Source organism: Cynocephalus volans, chromosome 12, assembly GCF_027409185.1.
Source record: "Cynocephalus volans isolate mCynVol1 chromosome 12, mCynVol1.pri, whole genome shotgun sequence".
Taxonomy (NCBI): Eukaryota; Metazoa; Chordata; class Mammalia; order Dermoptera; family Cynocephalidae; genus Cynocephalus; species Cynocephalus volans.
In genome coordinates, this window is record NC_084471.1 from 40760128 (window position 1) to 40786213 (window position 26086).

General features: G+C 34.3%; 1 protein-coding gene across 9 annotated transcripts in view; it reads left to right on the top strand.

The window, feature by feature from the left end:
- Nucleotides 1–26086, top strand: part of PPFIA2 (PTPRF interacting protein alpha 2) — a 488437-nt gene that overhangs the window by 438553 nt on the left and 23798 nt on the right. For 8 of the 9 annotated variants that reach the window (XM_063075430.1, XM_063075422.1, XM_063075424.1 and 5 more), the window contains 2 exons: nt 16728–16809; nt 19972–20172. In XM_063075430.1, coding sequence (XP_062931500.1) covers nt 16728–16809; nt 19972–20172 — 283 coding nt within the window. Of the gene's footprint in view, nt 1–4168; nt 4178–16727; nt 16810–19971; nt 20173–26086 lie in introns of all 9 variants that reach the window. The other variant, XM_063075426.1, reaches the window with a different exon arrangement.

Below are 26086 nucleotides of genomic sequence, written 5' to 3' on the forward strand. Positions count from 1 at the left end.
TGATGACATGGTTTCTTTCCATAGTTATTTAAAATTAGCTGTTTATGAAGCAAACTTCCTATTTTTGTTTCTTTACTTCTAATAAGGGCAGTAATTATCTATATCCTCAGGCCAGAATTTTACCCCAAAAAAAGATAGCTCTACACCAAAAGACTTTCCATTTAAAAAATGTATATGCATTTACATATATATATTTATATTTTATGCATATACATACACAAACATGCAATTAAATGTCTATTTCAAATTCTGCATAATCAAACTTTTAATTTGGGACTTCACTGTGTTAGGTTTGCTACACAAATGAATAACAAAATTCTTAGAGGAATAAAGATTTCTTAAACTCTTAAGGAGTCTCAAATACTTTAATAACTTGAATATTAACAAAAGTTATTTGCAGTGTAATGATGAACCATGCTTAAAACTTCTGAAGCATTTTCCTCCATTTGTAAGGACCAGTAGAAATGTGCTTGACTATTTATTTTTATATGTATCTCATCATCTGTGTTTAGATATAAAGCATTTCCTGCCATCATGCTGAGACACTCTTATATCCACATAGATCACACATTCACATGCTAATATTTTAGTTTTATGGCTTCATGACTTTCAATGGCATTCTCTACCCCAAGTCTGACACTCCCACTGTCATATTCTGAATCTTGTTATCACCCCAAATTCTTCTTCTTCCAAATTTATGAGTTCAAGCATCTCATTCCTTCTTAGCAACACTCTTCTCTCCTATGAGCTATATTGAATTTTCCTGCTCGCATCTTTTTAATCTCTACTCTTTCCCAGGGCATTACTCCCTTTCTGTTCTTTCTTCCCTCTTGATTTAGCTTAGATTCCATGCCCATAATTTTAACACACTGAAAAATTCCGAAATTTCTATACTCCATGTCCACTTGGTCACATCTCTACGTTATAACCATAGCTACTAATAAACTTTATTTCTCGATGTGTACATTTGGACATGTTTGTGTTGCTGGAGAAAATCACAGCAGGGAAATTTGGACCAGCTTCTTTTGGCATTCAGCACTCCCCCGTAATTCCAAAGTTTTTCTCTAACTAAGGTTCTTTCTACTGCCTGAAACTTTATTTATAGACCTTCACTGTCCTTAAATCTACATCTTCTGCTGATGAGTTTACATTCTATCTTGAGAGAGAGAGAGATGAGATAGAGATAGAGATAGAGATAGATAGATAGAGAGATAGATAGATAGATAGAGAGAGAGAGAGAGAGAGAGAGAGAGAAAGTAACCATCTGAGTGTTCTGAATTATCTGCTGCCAAATACACACTAACACTTGCCCCATCCTGTCTTATTGCAGAAAACGAGGCTTCTCTCTTCTTACCCAAGACCAATGCCTTCCCATTTTCTAAGTCATTTTGTGCTGATTTCCCCCTTGTTCCTATAGTTTCAAATTCTATTTGCATTTGCTTTTCCCATCGATATTTAAACATTCTCAAGTTTCACATATTAAAAGAAATTCTTTCTTTATTCCACTTTTTCATTTCAGTTATCACACAATTACTCCTCAATTTGGTGTTAATATTTGATTTAAAAATATTTGTGTCACCAACTTGAACCTTAAGAAAAAGAGGCAATTATATTCCACATATGAAGCTTGTTCAGTGAATTGTTTTTCATCTGAAGTTGTAAATCCAAAGTTGACTAGTTTATAAACGAGAAGGTCTATTCAATTGGTAAGAGATCTGGGAGATTAAAGAGAGACAACTGAAAAGTTTAAGGCCCCATTTTGGAATATAAGACCTATGTTAGCTGGTAGTTTCTTATTGTTTGTGGATGTATGCTGATGTTCCCAAAGAAAACATTATGCCAATAGTTGAATTTGATCTTATTCATTAGTTGGTAACATAACCTGTTCTTTTCTATGTCAATTGAAACTTATTTGCCTATTCCTTACAGTGGTCTTTAACTAAAGAATATTTATTATTGACAGAATCTCTCTTACTATTATCATAACCTTGACATTCTGTAATGGAATGGAGAGAAAAAAAATAATGAGATTATACATTACTATAAACAAATGTTTTTAGGAAATAATGTATCAATTTTTATAAGAAGAAAAATTAAGCACTTTATCCAGAAGAAAAATCTTCTCTGCAAATATATATTACCTCTTACCTGACATTTATAATACGTTACTACAAAATCCCTGAGTCATTTACGGCTATAGATTTTTGTCCTTTGCAGAACATATTTTTTTGAAAGTCTTGAGCTGAAATAATATCCTAAAGTGAAATAGCTGCTCAGTATTGCTCTTATATTCATTGACCATGGAAGGGAAAAAAGTTTATTTAAACTATGAGAAATCAGACCACGTATACAAATTGACGACACAGAAATCTTAGAACTTTTAGCAATACGTTTGGAGTAATATTATTTAAATTTGTGTTTCCTGTTTAATGTTTTCTCTCACATTTTATATTTTAAGGTATTTTCATTGGTATAAGTTTCCTAATTTAAAAAATGATAACTGAAGATCTGGGGAATATTACTATTGCATTGTGTGCAAATTTAATGAACTTCTTCTATTGGAGAGTGACTCCAAGATAGTTGGTAGACTAAGGAAGATTATTTTGTCCATGGTAATAGCTGGTCCCAAATGCTTTTGGCAATTTTCCTGGAAAGTTCAGAGATTGCTTCTTTTTTCAGAGCTCATCATAGAGTTTACAGGTATGTTGACACAAGAAAACCATTTTAAGCACCTAAAAGCTATCTCTTGATCTTAAATTAATTTTTGTTGCATGTATGTATGAAAAATATGACAAATTTCTTAGGACATTGTGATGCCAATTTTTATGGACATTTATGTTTTTGTTTATGTTAAAATTTAAAGAGCTTGCCACAGCTGTCCTGGAGCTAAGGCCAAAGAATATGCATTTTTCCAAAGTTCCTCTTTTAAAAAAAACTACATGGTTTCTCTGAATGAATGCCTTTAGAGGAGGCACGTGCAGGGTGTTTGTTCCATTGCACATCAAACTTTTCTTTATAATAACTGTGCAATAAGAAAGGAAATGCTCTAGCTTGCCTAATTTCCTAGGTAGGAATTTCTGCTTCATATTTTGTTATACTGAATATATTTTATGAGGTGTTATAGTAACAGTTTTATTTTTCTAAGAATTAGTTTGTTATGCTTATGTAGAAATTTTAAAACACTATTCCCATGGCTTTTCGTTGAATTATTTGACTTCTATATTTTCTCAATGCCTCTACTACATCCAGGAACGTACTTTAAAAGCTACATTAAAGTCAATGTAGTTTTCATGATGGTTTCTGGTAATATTGGTGAACCAATCTAGTTCTTTTTTTTTCTTAAAGCAACATTTATAAATATCTGTTTAAATAAATAAATGTTTCTACTGAAAGACACAATCAGCACAAACTGAACATTTCTTTTGCCAGTTCAAATACAGAAGGAAGTAATACAGCAAGGGAGAAAGAGTAATAATAAAATTCTTTTACAATTTCTCATGTCCTGATTATTGACACATACACATTGAACAAAAAACAATTAATATTATTGTTAGAATAATAAAATTGTGAACTTTGGAATAGACCTCATAAATTTCTTCTTGCCCCTGATTATGTTGAGAAAATTGAAGATCAGAATCTGTTAGTAATTTTAACCAAACAGTATATTAGAACTAGAAGCCAGGGATGGTGACCCTCAAACTGATGTTTTCTACGCTTAAAGTTGTTGCCTCTCCAGAGGGCAGCTACACTTTTTTTTTTTTCTTTTTTTGAGCTCTATCAGTAAACCTACAAGGCTATATGAAAATGAGAGTGCCATTTATCAAGTTATTGTTTCTATTTGTAAAATAATACCAAAGTGGCCTGAAGTAAAGACCGTTCTTTACCAACGTGCCTTGTTTTCCTCCTGGGATATACTAGAGGCTGGGAAAATGGGTCATGCATGTTTCAGAGTGGCTCATACTCAAGACACAGGCTTACTGGTCAACTATTAGAGCTGCCGTCAGCCTGACCATGCTTTCGGACACAGTGAGTATGTGTGTCATGATGAGCTTCCTTACATCTGAAATAATGCTCTTGTTTTATTCCATGGCTTTCTTTGGATTGAAATGTATCCATTAACATTTGTGTGCTTTTCTTTTCCATCCATCCTTCTCCATCTCATGAAAAGCACATCTGGGTAAGTTGAATCACAATGGCTGCTGAACGTATTTATTTTCAGCACCATCCTCTATTTCTTTTATCTTTAGTGCTTCTCTTTTCAGTTATAACACAAGCTGCACTGCCTCTGACCTAAAATGAAAATTGTGAAGTGTATTCATTTTAACACAGTGAAAGGAATCATTGGTTCAGAGAAATGTTCACTTGAATCAATTATGTTGGCCTCTCAGGCCCTTCTGTTTCTTAGGCTGTGTTAGATACATGTCAAAAGCCATTCTGGACTTCATTTCCCTTAGAACTCACGTCATTCTTTAGGAGTTAACGTGGCACTCAGTGAGGATTAAGTACTTTCAGGTTACTCGGTTACTCCTGCTCCTGCTGGGTGTCTGAATTTGCCTGCGCTTCCTCTAGTGCTTATGACTGTCCACCTGCCTTATATTCAAGAGAAAAACTTATTTGTCAACTACTAGAACTGCATTTAGCTGGACAGGGTTGAATGCCAAGTCTTCCCAGCAGAACTTTTACATCTGGAGAGTCCAAAGTAATTCTTGGTTTTGGCTGAATGTGTTTGGCTTTTTCCCCCATTGTTTCTGGTTTTACTGGTTACTTTTTTAAAACTTTAAAAATATACATTACCCAGATAACAGTTTCAAAATTTAAATCTTGCTCTTTGAGCTAAGATTAGTGTGTTATGTTATCTAGTCTTAAAACAAATTGGGTTTCAAAGTTAAAAGTAAAATATGCACAATATTTATAAAATGTTTACATTGGTGTAGACTTTTACATTGGTAAAATGGTGAGGTTGTTAAAACACTTTGGATGGTGGGGGGAAGATTTTGCTCTTAAATTTAAAGCAACTTTTTTTGTCATAAATAAAATGGCTCCAGTGAGATGCAACTATCCAAGAAACTATGGAGAGTATTATTAGCTGGTTATATGGATATTTCTTTACCAATACAAGGTCATGTACTTTGTAATATTACTCTGTTCGTATTGTATATTGTTATTTTCTACTTTAATTTTAAGCTATAGTTGCTATTACCAAGATTATTTAACAATGTAGTATTTACTTCAATTTGGATAACTTATAATTCTAAGGAAAGCTTTAGTAAGGTGGTTTTTTAAATGCAGGGTAAGCTGTGGCTAAAGCACTAGTTAACCATGCTGGCCAAATGAATGTTGTAAGCTCTTACTTTACTTTTTTAAAATAATAAATATTATGGACATTGGATTTTTAAAACATTGTTTTTGTGTAATCATATAAATTTGATCTTCTGTATCCTAACAATTTTTAATTTCCATGAGGAAAATAATTCCAAAAACTAAACCTTCAGTTCCCATTCCTTGTTGAATAAAATACTGAAAAACAATAAATAAATGATTCCCCATCATTAATGACTGTAAAAAACTGATATAATTGCCTTCATTCTAAAATTCAAATAAAATTCAATTTCTTGCATATGCTCTTGTAACTTAAACATTTTAGGACCTCAAAATCATTTCCCTAGTATAATCACTAAAAGAGAGCTTTGGAGGATGTAATGTCAGAGGAAGACACCATGAACACAGGGAAGATGACATGGGAAGATTTGAGGAGCAAAGAACACTGATTTAGGAATCAGAAGACAGAGTTGAATCCCACCTTTCTTTCCCACTTGTTTGCTACATGTACCCTTAGGTGACTGACATATGAAGTACTTACTAATATTGCTATCAATTTTCTGCCCCCTGCAAGAGTATGGGAAGATATGTATAACCTCAGAGCATGGAAACTGTTAACTTCTAAGCTGAGAAAAAGCCCTCAAAATTAGATGAAGCACTAAAGCAATCTAGTCTAAATGGTATCCATAAAACCTAAAAAATTGTCAGTGTTCCCCTGTAAGTCTCCAATTATTATTAAGAAGTAACTGAAGAGTACAGACCATAGTGTCTTATAAAAGCAAAACCACTTAATGGAAAGTAATACAAGCTCCTCTAGTTTTCAATAACAGCATGAGTAATCACATTGCTCAATCACATTTGTGTGTGTGTATTTCTATCTTTTTAATGGTTTTGAAAATGATTAAATTAAAATAAAATGAAGAAGAAAATTATGTAAATCCCAACTCAAATTCAGAAATAATTTTTTTTTTTTCTGAGACTATGTCCTATATTTCAGAGCAGCTTGAAAAAAGGTTTAAATATGAATGATTTTTTGTTTAATGTAATCAAAGTATTTCAAATCTAAACATCCTAGTATATGTTTTTGGAATCTAGATGAAACATGACTTAAATGTGTCATAGATTTTTATACATTTTCACTGAATGTAAAAATGTGCAGTAATAGGACACTCACATGCTTGCATTTGTACATATGCAAAGTCACAATACGCAGTGCCTTCAAAATTAAGTCAATCTTATTAATGTTAAATTTGAAACTTAATTTTCTGGAGCTAAGTATGTATACTTAGGTAATCAATGTTCTGAAGCAGCTGAGGCTTGTGACATATTATTTATGTTTAGAATAATTCTGTTAGCTAAGACATGCATTTTCAGCTTGTAGATGTTAAAAAAGAAAAATTGAGTGGCACCATATTTTGTGCATATTTTCTGACCAGAATTTCAACTAGTTTCTCAAATATCAATTTTGACTTTCACAGACTTCATCAATAAGTACAGATTCCTGAATGATGGAATTATAATAAGCCCATTGTTTGGTTGAAATTTGAGGAAATCATATCCTACTTATAATGGAACAAGATTTCACAACTAATAATAGTGTAAAGTCTATGTACATTTCCTACTAGCATTGTGTAATGAAGATTTATTCTCTGTACTACAAGGTTAAGAAGTAGATTAAATTGTCAATTTATTTGACTTATATTTTGTTCTTTGTTCTTATCAAGCCACATATTTATTCCTTCTGGTTTTATCAATAAGCAAGTACTTGTCATGTGCCACATAAATCAATAAGCCCTAAAGATAAATTTTTCAGCCAAAGAATTACTTTGAATTACAATTACACAAAATCAATTGAACTGAAACAAATTGCAACAAATTCATCTTTTTCCATCTCCATTATGTAAACTGGGCTAACCTTCCTCTAGCCAAGATGCACAACTTGATATTAGTGGGAGTAACAAGAAAAGAAAAGCAACAGCTCCTTTGTTCTCTTACAGTGTTGAGGATTGAAAATTGTGACAGTAATGGGGTAAATACCTTATATATTAACCAGAAAGTCAAATAAGTGTATACTGCTTCTAAAAAAAAATTAGCCATAGGAAAAGAGACTATCATTTCATTTTATACTCACAATGAGGGGGTGTATTTTCCCTTTTCTCAGATATGAAAAGTTCCAGAGAGGTTAATTAGCTAAGGGATATATAGGGGTTAAAAGAGCCAAATTTGTGGCCAGATTATTCAGGTTAAAATTCTAGCTCTGTCACTCAATGGCGTTAGACTCCATGTGGCCTCTGTTTTTCAGAGCCCTCTTGTATAACATGATGTGTCAGTATGTACCTTATTGGAGTACTGCGAAGATTAAATGGGTTAATACACATAAAGCACTTAGAATAGTGCTTTACATATAGTAAGTGATAAATGCCTGTTAGCTATTATTATTTATGGGATCCAAGCCTAATTTGTCTATGCTCAGAACCTTTGTTCTTTCCAACCATTATGTTGTATTTCATAAGAATATGAAGTGGTTCAGTTCAGATGAGCAAGAGAGCACATTAGATAAATCTCTACTATAGCACTTACTGTAGTACACTGTAACACAATTTATTGAATTGCATTTATGTAAAAATATACATTTTAAGTGATAGGTATAATAAGTACAATTACTGAAGTATATGCAATTTATAGTATTGTCATAGAAGAGAGAATTAATTCTGCCTGTGAGAAGTCTTGGAATCTGAACAGGAACAATAAAGCATGAGTTGTGTCAGCAAGATAAGTTTGAGTTGCCTTGATTATGACACAGAGATTATGCTGCTTCTCTCTGTGGCAGAAGCAAAATACATTTAGAAAGTCATGGAGAAGTAAAATAGAATGAGATATTTGGGAAATGGAAAATATTTCAGTATTGATTGAGCAGAAGAAGCTAGGGAGACACCCAGGGCCCAATCACAAAGGGCCTTTTCTGAAGATATTGTACATTTATTTTGAGGACAATTGGAGGCTTTGAGGCAGGCAGGTCTTACAAAAATGTTTGTGTTTACTAAGATCTCATTGGAGGCTGAAAAAAGGATGGGAGGGAGAGAGTATCAAAGAAGACATAGAGAGACTGTGGGAGCCCAATGCCATTGTCCACAAATGATGAGGGTGTGAAAAGAAGCCTGGGAGGTAGTCAGTTTACAAAGTCTTTCTGAACGTCAGAAATGGCACTTTCATCTCTTTATGGAGCCAACCTGGGTAACTGTTCTACAAAATACTTATTCCTTTTTAAGATGCAAGAAAAATTGGAGGTTAACAAAAATGTAGAATACTTTAAAATCATGCTATGATCAAGGATCCTAGGCATTGTCAACTTTGTGAGTTTCGTGGATTACAATATAGCAATTACTCAAAATATCTTCTTGGTTAGAGCATCCAAAGAAAAACGTGTGGTGTAGTGGAAGACCAAACTCTCACGTCCAGGACTTTACTGTCTTTAGTAGGATATGAGGTCCGTGCACATGACACTAACCAGTGATTTCCATGAGTGATACTGATGCTATACGCTTTCAGATTTTAAAGGAGAAAAGCATTATTGTGGACTGGAATGATCACAAAATATTTCATATGAAAGGGAAGTCAGAATTTAAGCGAACAGTAAAATTTTGATACTTGAAAAATAAGAGACAAAACTTACCAGCTCTAGAAAATCGTATTTGTAAAGGTGGAACTAATAATGCACAAACTATTTGTGTAAGTAAAGTTTCAGTTCTGGTTAGAAGTAAGGGAAGAAGATTAGAAAGGTGAATTAAGACTAAACCAGGAAAGCCTTTCTAATGCAGGAAGGATGATATTTTAGGTATTTGAGGAACCATTGGAGGGCTTTTAGACGACAGTGCTATGATTATTGATAGTTTAAGCTCACATTTATTGAGTGTTTTCTTTGCGGAAGGCACTGTTGTAATCACATTACACATATTTTCTCATCAACCCTCTGAGGAAGGTCGGGTTATCAGCTTCATTTTACACAAGAAGAAACCGAGACACAAAAAGATAAAGTGACTTGTTTATGGATGTACAGCTATGAAGGAGAGGTGCAGGAATCAGGCACAAGTAATCTACTCTTAAGAAGTACTCTCTCACCTGCTCTATGAAATCTACCTCCCAGGCCGATTTTTTTTTTTTTTTCTTGGCAGTGTAGGAAACCTGGAGAGAGGGACCAATTAAAGGTTGGGGAGAAAGTGTGGTGGCAGTGAAAATAGGAAATAAAGGAAAATGCAATAGAAAGTAGAAAAGGGAAATCGACTGGCATTGAATGGAAAGTGATTAAAATGGCCATCTTGGGTGACAGAAGGAATGGTGCTGTGTGGTATTTAATCATATCACAGACTGGCAGTCCTCAAATAGCATCCTGAGCTAAGTGGCCTTGGAATAAAGTCTCCTTTTTACTAATAGCAATGACGAAACATCCACATTGGGAAGAATATGGGGGAGGAGACCTGACCACCCCCACAGTCTGTGACTTTTTTGAGTAACTAATGAATTTCATTTCTCGGAGTTGCAAATACAAGCACTAACAAATTCAAACTTGACTGTTCCAACATAACTGCCAAAAGGATAGCTATTTCTGAAAAAGATTGCCTAATAAATAATTTAACATACTCTTAAAATTATCATAGTGTTGATTCTTTCATTTGGCAGGAAACCAAAGTAAGTAAGGAATGATCGAATCAGATAAGTATTTTCTCCAAGAAAATGATTATGGCATAAAGAAAGTAATTGCAGAAGAGGAATCCTTCTTTTTAGGAGGAAGTATTCAAGCAACTCTTCTCTCCAAAATACCCATGAAATTTAGGAAGAAAGAGCACCTCAAAATGCAACTATACTTATGCCATTTAAATATTTTATTTTAGAGTTTGCTCAGTTTGTTGGTATATTGTAGCTAAGCTGATCTTGCCTTTCATTTATTTAAAATGTTTAGGGAAAGTTACTAAGTTACCATGTACTTACTACAATGGGAGGTATAAAATCTAGTGAGACATGTCTTTGGAAGATTATAGTGTAGAGAAGATAAGGCTTGTGTACATACAATCAACTTCCTAACAATTGCACATAATACCATTTGAGGGACAGGGAAGGTTTGGAGGGGAAGAATTGAGGAAAGACCATTTTAAACGGAGAGAAAAGTAATAGAAAGAAGAAGTGAATTGTAAAGAATAGTGACTATCCAATTTTGCTATAGAGAAGTGATCCAATAGATAAATCTAGAAATGTAATTTATAGGCAGATCCGAAATGACATTGAAGGGCATTTTTCAATAGTCAATAAAGGGTATTATAGAAATTTGAGCTGGTGGTAACAACAAATATTTTCTTCAAGGAAATTAATCTGACGGTGACAGATAAAACAAATCCTTTGGGGAAATGAGAAAAAAAATGGAGAAAGAAAATTAGTATCTGTTGAATACCTATTGACTGCTAGGTGCTTTTATGAGAACTATAAATTTAATTTAATAATTTAATAATTTAATTTAATCTCATTTAGTTATCATAAGTATTGAGGTCAGTTTATAATCATCTTCAAATATAAGAAAATTAAGCCTTAAAGATATTAAGTAAGTAGCCAAAGAGCATATAGCTGGTAAGGAAAAAATTTGAGATTCAGTCATTCAGTTAAAATTTATTGAATTTCTCTTCCAATCACCTCTCACCATTTCTACTGTCACAACCGAGGACCAAACTACCATTACCTTTTACCTGACAATTGCAACATCCTTCTAACTGGTAATCTTAACTCACAACTGGCCTGTCTCAAGTCCATTCTATACTCAGCATCCAGAGTGATCTCTCTAATGTACAAATTATATCATGTTTCTGTGTTTAATCCCTCTGATGGCTTCTCACTGCACAAAGAATTAACTCTTTACTCTTTACTGCAGCCCCCACACCCCCACCTTCTCCATCTTTCAATACACTCCTGCCACACTGGTCTTTTCTTGCCTTCTTTCTTTTGCTGAAACATCCAAGTCCACTACTTTCCTAGGGAGTTATACTGTTTCTTCTGCTTGAAACATTTTTCCACCAGACCCCCACTGTCGACCATGTTTTAACACACACAGGTCAACTTAAATGTTGCCTCTTCAGGGAGACCTTCCCAGAGCACCTGGGGCAAGGTAGTATACGCAGTCATTTCCTGCCGTACTGCCTTATTCTGTTTTACCTTCTGCAGAGCACATATCAATACCTGAATTATTTTATTTTATTTATTTGTATATGTGGTTATACAAATCTTTCTTCCTCATTGGAATGTAAGATCTTTGAGATCAGAGATTCAGCCAGCTTTATTCTTTATTTGCTGAAGAGAAAACCTGGCACATAGTAGGTTTATAAAAATCAGGTGACTGACTGCCTAAACAACTCGGTTAGTTGCAGAGCCTACAAAGTACTGGCTCTCAAGCCCATAGAGTAATGGAGCACTGCTTGTAAACCATAAAACTCAGTAAAATGTTCAAGATATTGTAGGGAAGATTGCTGAGTACTATGAGGCCTATAAAAGGAAGAAGTAAGTATTGCCTCAGGGGTAAGGGAAGGATGGCTTCTGAAAGGAAGCATTTCTTTTGAGTCCTGAAAATCAAGACAGAGTTGAGTGGGGAGACAAGCCAGGAAGGTATGCAGACATTGTTTAAAATGGCAGAAACATAGCTTGCAAATGCAAAAGGAGGGCTACAACCCCCTCCCCATACACCACTATCAGGTCAGAACTGCAATAGTTGAAGAGACAAATAAAGCCTAAAAAGGAGGAACCGGACACTTCCATTTGGATTTAGTCATTTAAGCAAAGTCATACCTGCTTAATTAGCCCGGATTAGAAGTTAGAAGCCTGGCAAATGCTCCTGATTTATTTATATTTTTTAGACACTCTGGCTCCTTTATCTAGAAATTTTTAATCCAGTCATTCTAGGGTGCCCACCTCTGTGTGTTCCTGTCCTCAGATCAGGCATAGCAAGCACGGGATCCCCCTGCACATTCATGTATGGCGGTGCAGATTATTCACAAACCTGAGTACTCATCACGTATTGGGCCTTCCTAACATGTCACTTTCCAGTCACAGTAACATGTTGACACCCATAGCAAGAGAGTCTGAAGCCTTTGGAGGATATTAATAGCATTTTTTATTGCAGATGAGAATGTGTTTCTTGAAAATACGCAATTCACAAGTTTTACTGATTCAAAATGACCTTCCCTTACAATTAGTACTTTTCTTTTTTGTGAGTTTTCACACAGGGAAAGACAAGTCTGTGCCTGACACTTCCTGTAAAAGGAAGTGCTACTGATGTCCTCTAAAATCTAGTCCAAATTTTAAAATTAAAATGCATGCCCATAACTATAGTGATGTACAAGGGTACTTCAAAAAGTTCATGGAAAGATTCATATTATCTTCAGTTATATTTTTCACAAACTTTTTAAAGTACCCTCATGGAAGTGATCCTTTGGGAAAAGATGGTCAAATATTAGATTACCTGAGAAGACAAAAACAAAAAGAAAGAAAAACAAAAATGTTTCTTCAGGCCTGAATAGAAAGATAGTAATTTTCAGAGTCAAATTTGTGCTGGGGCAAGTAGTCATAATCTCGTTTGGGAAGAACTGTCACTTGATCTTTAAAAATGTTTAAGTCCAGGTGCAGAGAGAATTCATTCCAGTCTGAATTCATTTCCACACATGGACAAGTTGAATAGAGAACACCAATATATCAAAATGCTTGTTTGTCCCAAATCAGATTTTATTTAGTATTTTCTCAATATTTCAAGTCACTATTTTTTTTTGCAGCAACTTCAAAATTTCTGATGACAACAATCATGCCTCTGTATAATTAATGCTGCCCCTAATAATCTGTTAGCAAATAACCATATATTAAACTGTGATTCCAAACTGTTATCGCATTGCCCACACAGCTTTGTTTTTCTAACATTACTTCTCTCCCAAGCCAACATGCCAACGTATATGCTTCTTATAAATTTTGTATGGCACATATTATTTTATAATTGACAACAATTAAGTGCAATATTGCTTTGGAAATTTCAATGAATTTTCATTTTTCCATAATTGATACTTCCCTCAGTTTAAGGAAAAGCAGGTCTGGAGTTTCTGTGATGTAGCACACAGTCCTGATGTACACCTTAGCCATCCACTCTGGTCTGGCTTGTTTCTACACAGTCTCAAGTGTGTCAGCTCTAAGACCTCCGCTTGAGATTCAGCCCTAGATGTTGGGACCAAAGGGCAGAATCCACTGGACTTGGACTCCCTTATCTCATTTTCTTTGAATACTGTTACTAAAATTATTGTTATGAGGGTTTGTGAATTAAGGAAAACAAAAATAAAGAAAACTTTTACAGGGACCAGATTCTCAATAATTTCTCAAGCAATTGTATAATTAATGTTTCTGTTCATAAAGAGAATAGAACTATTAGAGCACATTGGGTTGTCTCTTTGCCAGATTCCTATCTGGGATCCCAAAGCAGATCAGACTCTTGGGACTAGCTAGACCCAGTACTATTCAGAGAAAGAGAAAAATAAAAAAGCTCAAAGGTTGAAGGATATAAGAAAAACATAAAAATTTGAACATGGCTTTAAGGTGAAATAGAAAAAGATATTTGCACTACAAAACAAAACAAAACAAACACACACAAACAAAAATGAAAAAATTATGTGACACAATTTACTGAACCAAAAAGCACCTAAACCAAAAAGACTGGCTGGCATATTTTTCAACATTCACAACTATTTACTGAGTACTGCTTCTGTGGTGCCTGACTCTGTTCTGGATTCAAATTCATCTCTGAACAGAATATATAAAAACACAGTTCATCCTTGAGCTTATATTCTATTGGCAGATAACAGTCTGAGGAAAATGATATGCTATTTTAGAAGGTAAATGCCGTGGAGAAAATAAAGCAAGTTTTGGGTATAAAAATGGCCTGCTGGGAGTTGGAGGAGATAGGAGAGGAGATAAGCAGAAAGATGGTAACATTTGGGTAAAGATTTAAAGTGGCTAGGGAGTGAGCCATGTGGAGATAGAGGGGAAGAACATTCCAGACAGAGAGACCACCAGCTGCGAAGATCCTGAGGCAGAAAGAGGGCTGTGCTGTTTCCAAGGAACAGAAATTAGGCCAATGTTGCTGGATGAGGTGGGAGCTGAGTCAAAGAGATGAGGTAGATCCTAACTGCTGCTTTGGCTTTTATTCTCAGTGAGACAGGGAATGAATGGAGATTTATGAGCAGAGAAGTTACATGATCAGAGTCAAGTTTTAACAGGATCACTCTGGCTTTTCTGATGCAATTTTTATTAGGGAACTAGTCAGAAGTTTTAAAACTAAAGTGCTCTAATCTTTAAAAATGACTTTTGTACAACTCATATAATTTACTTGTTAAAATGTTATGTGCTTCCTAGGTTATCAGAGCAAATTTACTTTCCTTTTTATTAAATGAAGCAAAAAAAAATTGCAGGTACATATTCACTTTTTTCCATTTAATGCCACTCACCCATTACATAACTAGAAACATCCTTTCCCTATTGTTGTAATGTTACAGCTCTTACAACATGCTTCAGCTCTGTGAAGGCGTATTTTAAATTTTACTGCATGTATTTCATGTTAAGTTCTACCTCTTCATTTCCACCATGACTGCTTATCCTGCTTGGAATGCCATCCCCATCTTTTTCCCACCTGTCCCTCAAAGCCAGCTCAGTTGCTACAATGCCTTCACCAACTATTTCCATTGCTATTACCCCCTTTTCCAACATCCTCTCATTCAGAATGTGCATCACCGAGTTTTAACAGCTACTTGGCCTCGTATTATATTTTTGGATAGTTTCATGTGTTTGTTTTGTCTGTCTAATAAGGGATCTCCTGGAGAACTGAGTCCAGGTCTTTATTTCCACACTGACCTCAATTCTTAGCTCACAACAGGTGCTCAATAAACACCTGATGATTGGTTTGTTGATCTTTCAATCTGTTGCTCTAAATATAGCTGTCAGAGTGAGACTAAGCTATTCGACTGGTTTTCAATGAAGGAATGTCACTGGAAAGCCCTAGTAAATGGGTGGTGATAGAGCAAGCCAGGTTAGGAAGCAATTCTACTTTTCACCTTGGATTCAAGGAACCAGTGTCACTGTCACCTTCCCCTGGTGCTGAATAGCTTAGATGCAGAACTTACCAAAGCTGTCCCCTCAACTGCAATAGCAATTGATTTATGTGTCTCTTCAGCTAATATCACTTCAATTTTTGTTTTGCCCCCTAGCTTTTTTTTTTCATGCATTTTTGTTGGTAGCATTTATTGCAAACACAGAAAGCCCTTGTACATGCATTTTTGATGATCTATTTTAGTGTATTAATATAGTCTACCACAATAAATGACTAATTAATTAATAGTAGAAAACATTTAGGTGCTTCTTTGGGAGTTCATATATGATATTCATGATACCGTATTAATCATGAAAGATACGCATTTAGAATAAAGCAATTATTATACTGTGTTTTTATCATTTGTGTGTAAGATTAAGGCACACTAAGATACAGAAAATTTATTTTCTTATATAGTCCTGGCCAGGTATAGGTATGTAGCAATTTAAGTTTCAATAAAAACACTTATCTGATATCTCAATAATGAATGACTTCAAATTTGTTTTGTAAGTACTGTTAGTAGGGAAATCTACTACTAAAGGCTTAGTAGTAGGGACAATGAAATTATAAATGCATTTGTCAGGGCTCTTCACATCTTTTGTTATCAAAAACAACTATTTTATTGTCATTGAGGTGTTTCATTTTATTAAAAATAATAGTGATTCAAATTAAATGTATTGTTGAATTTCACAATTCGATTGCTTTCTAGTGTTGAAAATCAACTTACCTTAGAGAGTTCTCTTTAAATGAGAAGTGGTTTTATAATCTAGACAAAAAACTAACTTAAAGATAGGCCCCTGGGCCCATAGGGCATACTAAAATTGAGCACAACACTGGAATAGGGCTAAAACGGCCACATTTTTCTTTTGCCTCTACATGCAAGCATTTTCTCTACCATTGAGATAACAAGGGGAAGAAAGCAGGGCAGATGCAAGTCGCTACATTTAGATCCTATAATGTATGCCTGAATATGAATATGTGGGTCATTTTTTTGTTAAGTAAATAAGATATTTGCTGATAATATACTTCAGCTTTTTAGCCAATTAACACTTAATGTTTGAATTTTAGTAAATAAATTTTGGGTGAAATTATTTTTAGGTGTCAATGTTTCACTGAGTGATTTGTGTGTATCACTCAAAGGAAGAAGGAATTCTGTCATTCTGTATTTTTTTAAAAAGCTTGTAAAGGATAATTAGTTAATCACAGCCACCTTTTTCCATATTACCTGACTAATAATCTTTGCTAAATACTTCAGGCATGAACTTCTTGAAGAAGCTCGGAGAAAGGGATTACCTTTCGCCCAGTGGGATGGGCCTACTGTGGTCGCATGGTTAGAGGTAAGAAAATTAAGCCAGGAAGCTCTTAAATCAATCACTACTAATATAATAGTTTTTCAGAAACAGGTAAAGACAAGTTTCTGACATCATAGCTTCCCAGTAGCCTGGAATTGCTCGTAAAGGGAATATTTGCTTATCTGGGGACCCGTGAGCATTGTGATTTTACTCTGACACCTTCTTGCGATTGTAACAGAAGAAAGCGTGCAGTAGAATTAAAAGAAAGTATCTCTAAATTCAACCCTCTTTACGTCTAGAACAGGAGAAGAATCAATTGTTGAGCCATCTTTCTATTGTTGCAAGAAAACACACTGCTCCCTTCCATTAGTCCAAGGTCCTTTCTCATCAGCAGGTTACAGAGAAGAATTATCTCCATATTCAACAAGTTATCAAGGCCACATAAATGTATAGAAAGCCATTCCTTTGCTAGTAGTTTAATTACTGAACCTAATTATCTAAAGCCTAAGGACAAACTAGGTTTAGACACTTGGGAAGAAAAGCAGAAGACTTATTTATACCCTAGCTCCCTTTTGTGTCTAAACAGAATGTTATAATGAAAGAAGAACTGCAGTCAGCACTTTCTACACAACAAAGTGTTCTGGAAAAATAAGGCATTATCTGAACAAGGTGGAGGACAGCAGAAACAGACTATGACCATGAGGGAAATCCATATTTGACCCCAAGGCCCCCATCCTGCCACTTATCGGTGGTATTGACTGATCGTTCTATTCAGTTCTTTAATGTGGGTTGCTAGCAGCTGCTAGGATATTGCTGAAGTCAGAGCAGAGAAGAATCTAGGCATTTCTTACATGACAGAGGCAATTACACATGTTGTTTAAGTGGTTTGGGGTTATAGTCACCCACCTTTATTATCATAGCATATCCAGAGCTAAGTAAGTAATCAAGGAAAAAAAAATAGAACCTATTTTAGTTTAAAAAATAGACTTACATATATAGATGTAAAAAACATGCTGTGCCTTTTTTCTTGGACTGACTGAAAGATGGCTGTGACTTTCTTTTGTTTTATTCTTTCATATCAGTCAGGAAAATTTTAGCATATTAGTGTTCAGAGCTGCATTTTCCAACCGGGCCTTTAAATTACTATATTTTAAAAATCAATTACAAGAAAAGATGCTTAAGAAATCACACCTCAAAAATGATAGCAGGTCTTTGTTCAGTTTTCACTTCAGCCAAATGAGCTGCAGTTTGACAGAGAGTTAGCTGCTGTTTTGGCAAGTGATGAACAAATCCTTCAGATGGGAAAAAAAAAAAAAAAACAGGTTTACTGACATTAAGGTTCTAGGAAAAGACAGGCAGTGAAACTTGTGCTAATTAAACCTATCCTGAGCACACAGAAATTGCTCATAATGTGATTCTTAATGTGACTCAAATTATAAAATGGAATAAACAGGATGGATGAACTGGGTGATCCAATGAACGAGAGCTCTTAACTTTTTACCTCCTTTAGCACCCCTTTGAGTGCACAGCCTGTTGAGAATGCTGTGTAGGTGGAAGTTTGTTGCTTGGCACATCATTTATCCACATCAGAAACTCTTTAAAGTCGGGCTGACCCCGTGGCTCACTCGGGAGAGTGCGCTCCAACCGGCTCACTCGGGAGAGTGCGGCGCTGGGAGCGCAGCAGCGCTCCCACCGCGGGTTCGGATCCTATATAGGGATGACCGGTGCACTCACTGGCTGAGCGCGGTGCAGGCGACACCAAGCCAAGGGTTGCGTTCCACTTACCGGTCACAAAAAGGGAAAAAAAGGGGGGGGGGACAACAAAAAAAGAAACTCTTTAAAGTCTAACCGTGGATTACCATTGGTAACAATGTATTGGTAAGCATTTGGGCAATGTTAGCCAGTGTGGAAGTACACATATCTTGCAAAGGAAGGAGATTATACAAAGACAGGGATATTAAGTGGTAGGGATCACTGGGAGCTATCTTCGAAGGTGCCTAACACATGCCTTAGAAATAATAAAGCTTAATCCCTTCATTTTACAAGTGAAAAAAAAATAAGGCTGAGATTTAGATGGGTTACATGACTCACCAATGACATGGAAAGAATTAGAGCCCAGACCTTCTGATTCTTGGTCCAGAGCTCTGTATTTTGCTGATTCATAATTTTTCTTCTTTCTCTCACTCACTTTTTCTCACTCTCACACATTCTCTCCTTTGCTCAATTTGCTCATGTCAACAAATAAAATAGCAAGAAAAAATTTATTTATTTTGAACATTTAAAAACCAAGATTTAAACTGCTAATTTTTCATGGTTTCTCTTTCTTACTGATAGCTAATGATGGGGAGGGGGGGAGAATGGGTAGAATATTCCTTTTTTACTTGTATTTAATTCAGATGCTACAATACAATGCATGTGAGTTGGCATTTGCCCAGTGCTTAAGATGTGCACCAGACATTGTGCTGTGTGCATAAGGCCACTGATTCAATTGTCTTTCACGAGCCTCATAGCAACGTTGAAAAATTGGAACTCTTAATTTCTGATGCATTGTTAATTTTGTTACTCTCTTTAGCTCCAGTTTCCCAGATGATTCCAACATTAGTTTCTTTTATTAATACATCATTTTATTATCCAAAAAGCATTTTAATATATAGCATCTAATTAAGGTAACACAATGTTCACGTGGTGTAAGAAGGTAGATGGAAATGTGTTTTAGCTACACCACGTGCTTTGATCAATATCACATGGCTGGAGATAGTAGAGATCTCTCTGTGACAGAATTTCTCTGAACTCAGAATTCCAAAGGAAAATTACAAATTGAAGTCATTCATTAAACAAACGTTGATTGAGCCCCTTACCAAATGCATCCTGTGTCTATTCTTGTCCTTACATATAAGGGGGAATTTGGTGCCATGCAGCAGTTACTTTTATCCCTGGTAATATAAATTAGTTGTTAAAATATAATTTCTGGAGCCAGAATACCTCAGTTTCATCACTGCCTAGATGATGTTTTTGAATGAATTGATGTCTCTGTGCATCTATCTTCTCTGGGGGAAATAATGATAACATGTACCTTATGTGATTGTGAATCCAAGTATGTAAGGATTCCTAGTATATAATTCTTAGTACATAAGAGAAGCTAAAATATTAGCCATTACTATGATCTGTGTATGTATTTTTTTTTTTTTTTTTCTTCCTATCCAACAGCTCTGGTTGGGAATGCCTGCTTGGTATGTGGCAGCCTGCCGAGCCAATGTGAAGAGCGGTGCCATCATGTCCGCTTTATCTGACACTGAGATCCAGAGAGAAATTGGAATTAGCAATCCACTGCATCGCTTAAAGCTCCGATTAGCAATCCAGGAGATGGTTTCCCTAACAAGTCCTTCGGCACCTCCGACATCCCGAACTGTGAGTCAATTTGTGCTCCTCCTCTTCTCCAGTGCTGGGCAAATAGCAGCATGTCTAAGTCCACAGAGCAAAACTGTGACAGCACACGTTTCAGTGTCAGCATGAATTATTCCAAAGAGATTTAGCTTGCTCTTCATTAACCTTGTTGCTACTTTTAATAGATTTACAGGTGAGAAGCTGTAATTCATATCAGACTTGAAGGCTGCCTCCAGTAGAGACTTTTGAACTAACATTTAGAGTTTAGATCTTTCTCCCAAGCAACAAGACACTGAGCTTATTCTTTTTCAGAGTGCCTTTTCTTTTCTTTTTAAAAATGTAATTCAGTATTATCTCAGAAGATTCGCTGTAAGCATTATTGTTTTCTGAAGATGCAGTATTTAAACTCACTACTTCTTAAGCAGTTTTTACAACTATGAAATTACACAAGGTTTGATGTTTTATAAATACCAAGGTGGAAAACTTTCCTTCAAAATCTGTTTGCTTCTCATTTATAAATCCCTAATGCTGTCATAATTTTGTCCCTATCCTAATATTAGGGAAAATTAAAATGTACAAAAAAAGGCATGCATGACAAATTCAAACACACAAAAAAACTCCCAAATCATATTCTATTCTTTGTTTTTTCCATTCTTAAATTATATGTTTTTCTGGCAAAGGATCTGATTTCTAATATTAACTGGATTTCTCTGATCCCATGTCTTATACAGCATAATAAAATATGGAAGAATGAGATAAATTTGAGCAGTCAGTAAAAGAAAAGAAGTTTTACTTTATTGCAGTAGTATTGCTTTATTGCAGATTTCAGGCAAAAAACTAACTTGAATATAACTTTATATATATATATCATATATATATTTTATATTGTATTTACACTTTTTTCCCCAAAGTACTGGATTCTAATGCCAGAAATACAAGATTAAATTTAAAGGGCTTTTATCTTTCTTGCATAATTTCATTTTGGCTTCATCCCAAATAACATGTAGGAAAACAATATAAAATTTTTAAAGCTCTTACCTATAATATTATTTTTAAATGGATATAAATGTTCTTCACTATAGCTGGAGTACTACTCAAGCTTAAAGTTAATTCAGATTACATTTAAAATAAAAACTGAGAAGGCCATTATAATAAAATATGTTTAAAATAAAAACTGAGATTACATTTTAAAATAAAAACTGTGCAGGCCATTATAACAGTTATTGAAAACTGAATTCAGATCTGATGAATATTCTGAATAATTTCCAGCTGAGAGAAAAGTACCACAACTACTTTATATCAACAGTCTCCTCCCAAGAGCAAATGCAAGTAAAAATATTAAAAATTCTGAATCTGGCAAAATTAACAAAATTTGAAGTCCAACATTCAGATAAAGAATGATATACTTTATTATTTTTATTTAGCAGCTTAATCCATTTCTTAATTTTTTAAAAAATGGAAAAATTAAATACTCTTTTTCTAAAACTGTTCAACCAGACTGGAAAATATTTAAATCACAGAATATTAAAAGTAAAAGTATACTCGGTTATTTAAAGAACAGGCAGAAGAGAACTTATGAGACCCTCTGTGATCTAGCCTCGGTTCATCTCAAAGGTTTTATTTATATCATTTAAGTTTTGTATTTGTTTACAGAATTAATACATGATTTTGTACGACATTTGTAAAGTACAGAAAAACAATAAAAAAATTAAAAACCATAAAAATAACAATTTTAGAGATAATCAATATTATTTTTTTTTCAGTATTAACTTTTTGGTAGAGACCGTTCCATTTTTTTCTTCATTTTTTATAAAGATGGATTATTTTACACAATATATTATTTTGTATTTTTCTTTTGAAACTTAGTAATATAACACAAGTATTTTCTGCATTTTATTAAATACGTAATTGCAGTATTATTTTTACTTGCTGCATATTTCCTTAATGGAAGTATCGTAATTTATTTAGCCAAATCCCTACTATTAGACATTTTGCTTATATAAAAACTTTTATTGTGTGTATGTAGAATATGTGCATGCAGTTATATTGTTGCATAAACTTTGGCTATTTTCATTGCAATATTTGTGTATAGAATATTTATAGTCTTATTAGTTTTACAACTTAATTGCCAAATTGTACTGCCATTTCTCTTCCCTTTGTCAACATTTGTTATCTCATTGCTTAAATTTACATTTTTAAAACTACTATTTAATTTTTTATATTTTTATCGATCTAGTACTTACATTAATTATATATTCATAATCGTTTTTTATTTGTCTATAAGATTATAGGAATGTTTATCTGTTTACTAATGTGTAAAAGCATTCATAGATGATATAGCCTTTTGCTAAATATTGGTGCAAGTTACATATAACATGAGTTAAGTTGTGCCTCTGTGCTTTAAAAATAATATACTAAATGGTAATTCGTCTTTTTACTCCATATACATGGAAGAATTTACTCATTTCTAATATTTTTCAAATATGATTTGCTTTGCAAAACAAAAATTCCATATAAAATTCTAGTAATATTTCCACTGCATAAAGTGGAGATTAACACATCTTAAAGACATAACCTAAAATTATACATTAGGATTCATACTTAGAAAGTACAAAGGCAGGAGTTATTTATTTTTATTTATTTATTTATTTTAAGATATATTATCATGTCTCCCAGAACACTGCAATTTGTTCACATCATACAAGTTTTTTTGTACAATGAAATTTGATTTGTTCAGTGTACCTCGTTCATTAACTCAAATTTTTAGGAGAAAAAGCAGAGTACTTACGCTTTTTTTTAAACCAACTAAAACTGATTCTGCATTCTTTCCTCTGTGGATGAAATGGGCTTGACCAATAGGAAAATCTAAATGTTACATTTATTATTTCCTTGGGCCAACCCCAATCTTCCAGCTTTCTTTTTCTTTTTCCCAAGCTACAATTACTGTAAAATACCTCTTACCTAATAGGATAGGAATGGAGATATCGGTTAGTTGCAATTTGGTTGAAGGAGGATGTCATAAAGAATTACTACATTCTTTAAATATTTAAACTTAAATAAAAATAAGTAAAGATTCAGGCATTTACAAATTTAGATGAGCCACCTAGGACTTTTGCTTGACTATGTTTCCAATGCATGGAGTTTCACATTAGTTTTCTTTGATAAACTCATCCACAAAACATCTCTAATTTTTTAAGTTTATGTTTTCTTTAAAGTGACGACTTCGAGGTAACTCAAAAAGCTATCTGAGTACAGAATCCTTCTGGACATTTACAATTTCTTTTGTCGACTTTAACAAAGTTGTGTCTTATTGATAGTTTTTTGTTTGTTTGTTTTTCTGCCATACTGAGTAATTTATTTAGTTTTTAAAAATTATTTTATTGGTTATGAATATTCATGAGATACAAAGCTGATTGTCACCCCTCCTGCCCATGATGTGAAGGCCAGATTCATACTGGCAGTATACCCATTACCACAAATTGCATTTCTACCCTGTGTCCCCACCCAATTATCCCCAACATCCCTCTCCCTCCCTTTTCCCCCCACTCCACTTTGTAGACCAAGGATTGTTCTTTCCCTCTGCAAGTCCAACACACCACTGTGGTCTTTGAGATTTGGCTTTATCTGGTCTTTCCAAATAATTCAACTTTGTGTTTATACATGAGCCAAATTTATTGTTTTGCTTTATGCAATATTTATTTAAATTGCCAAATCAAAACTTTAAAAACAAAAGTGTAGAAATAAATAGGTTTGGGAACAAATAAAATGATCTTTGGTAACCATATAATTCAATGAGTTTGAGCAGAAATATAAGGCATAAGATAGGCATTAGTCAGCTTATTATACAAGGGAAATAGAGAGTATTTATTACAGGAAAGGCTTGCTTGAATGGAGGTTGCTTAATAGAATTTCTAATAGAATTACAGTAATAGCCAACAACAGGAAGGTGCTTACTAAGTGCCAGGCACTGTTCAAGGTGCTTTATATATAATGACTCATTTAAGCCTCACAACCACACTATGAGATAGATACTTTTATTACATCTGTTTTACAGATGGAAAAAACATGTACAGAAGTAAAGTGCCTTATCTAAGGTCATACTCCCATGAAATTTTGCCCAGAATCTATGCTCCTAACAAGTACTTTCTCTGGTTCCTGCACTCTGTCAGTTTTCCTTCTTTGTTACAGAATCCTTTCAGTCTGCTTTGGATCCTCTTTTCATTACTATTAACCTCATAATCCTCAACCTTTATTAGAAATAAGGTGAGGTATAATTAGGTAAATAACATTCTTATAATGAGAAATAAAAATTCAGATAGGGAAGAAATGTGGAGCCAAGTCGTTTGAATGTGAAAAGTAAATTTCAAGTTACTATACTTTGTAATTCAATTATAAGATAAAAAATACTTTAAAGTGATCTAGGTAGTAACAAAAGTTACTTTGAGCTAGAAAAGATTTAGAATTATTCTGAGGTTTGGCTGCTTTACTTTTCCTGTATCTCTGACAGCAAGGGAAATAATTATTTCCCTCTGATTAATTTCATGGTTATTCCTTAAATTCATTTTAATATTTATTTTGCCATCATAACTTTTCCCAGAATGATTTGATCAGTCAAGTGCTTTAATTCTTAATACTCCTCAGGATTTTTTCTCTCAGTTCTCATCTGACCATATTTTTTACATATTCTGCTCCATGTGGACTAACAGGAGGAGGCAAGCAAGGCATCTCAAGCATGAAATTTAAGTAGGCTGTCATTGTCAGGTGCTGACCCTGCATTTGCATGACCCTGAAAGTTGTGCTTCCTTAAATTTAGCCTCCTGGGATCTCACTTGCTTCATCCTTGTCCCAGACGTGTATTAGACCATACTATATCATAATTTAAACTTTTCAGTATTTTTCTAGTGTAAAGCATGTAGCTTTAGTCCCACTTAAGACATGTAGAATCTTAAATTTAGAGAAGTTTAGATAATGTTCTTGGGTAGTTGCTGAAAAGCGGCACTGCTAGAACTCGAATCTCCTGATTATAATTTGGTAATTGTAATTGAATTTATAAATCACCTGTTAGTCTTAGATGACATTAGCCACAAATGACTACTGGTTGTGTTCTTCAGCTCTGACATTTGGGAGAATTGCAGCACTGACTGCCAAAAGCAGTGAGTAGATGATTTAAAAGGGCTCTTGCTTGTTCAACAACAAATTGCATTGATGTTTGTCCTTTATGATTTTCCCAAACTACGTTTTGGACTCTCTATCCTCAGTTCTAAAGAACCAAAGTCTTTATGTCCTTTGGTTGCTCAGAGATTCCCACTCTAGCTATTCGCTTAGGGATGCTCTTCCTGGAAACTCTCATGCTCTAAATCATTCCTTATTGACTTAACCAGATGAAAGTTTCATTCCCTACACAGGTGGTGGAAAGAAAGCAATCTGATTCAATAATTGACTTACTAAGAATGGGCTTGCTTGTAAAATAAACTTGTTAAAACCTTAACTAATGTCTGTTTGGTTGGGTTGTGGAGAAGCTATTTTGTGGGTTACTTTACAAAATTATAGGGCAGGCAATGCTCTTCACCAGTGAAACTGCTAATCAAAGGTAAACAACTAACATACAATTTATGAAAGTTTGCCAACCCTTCTAATCTGCCAATTAGAAAATTGCTCCAGATGTATACTCATTTTGCAAGTAAAGATACAGATAAAACCATACTTTCTATCATGTTCTCCATCCCAGAATATGGCGATCGACTGGCAAACCAGACTTCAAGATAACCTGTGAAAGATTATACTTTCTTATGAGATAATACAGATCAAGTTTCTTATAGAAGGAGATCTTTATTATTTGGATTCAGTTCAAAGTAGAAGCTACAAAAATCACTTTAAAACAAGACTGTTTTAAATGAATTTCCTCTCAGATAATCATCACTGAAACTCACTTTGAGCA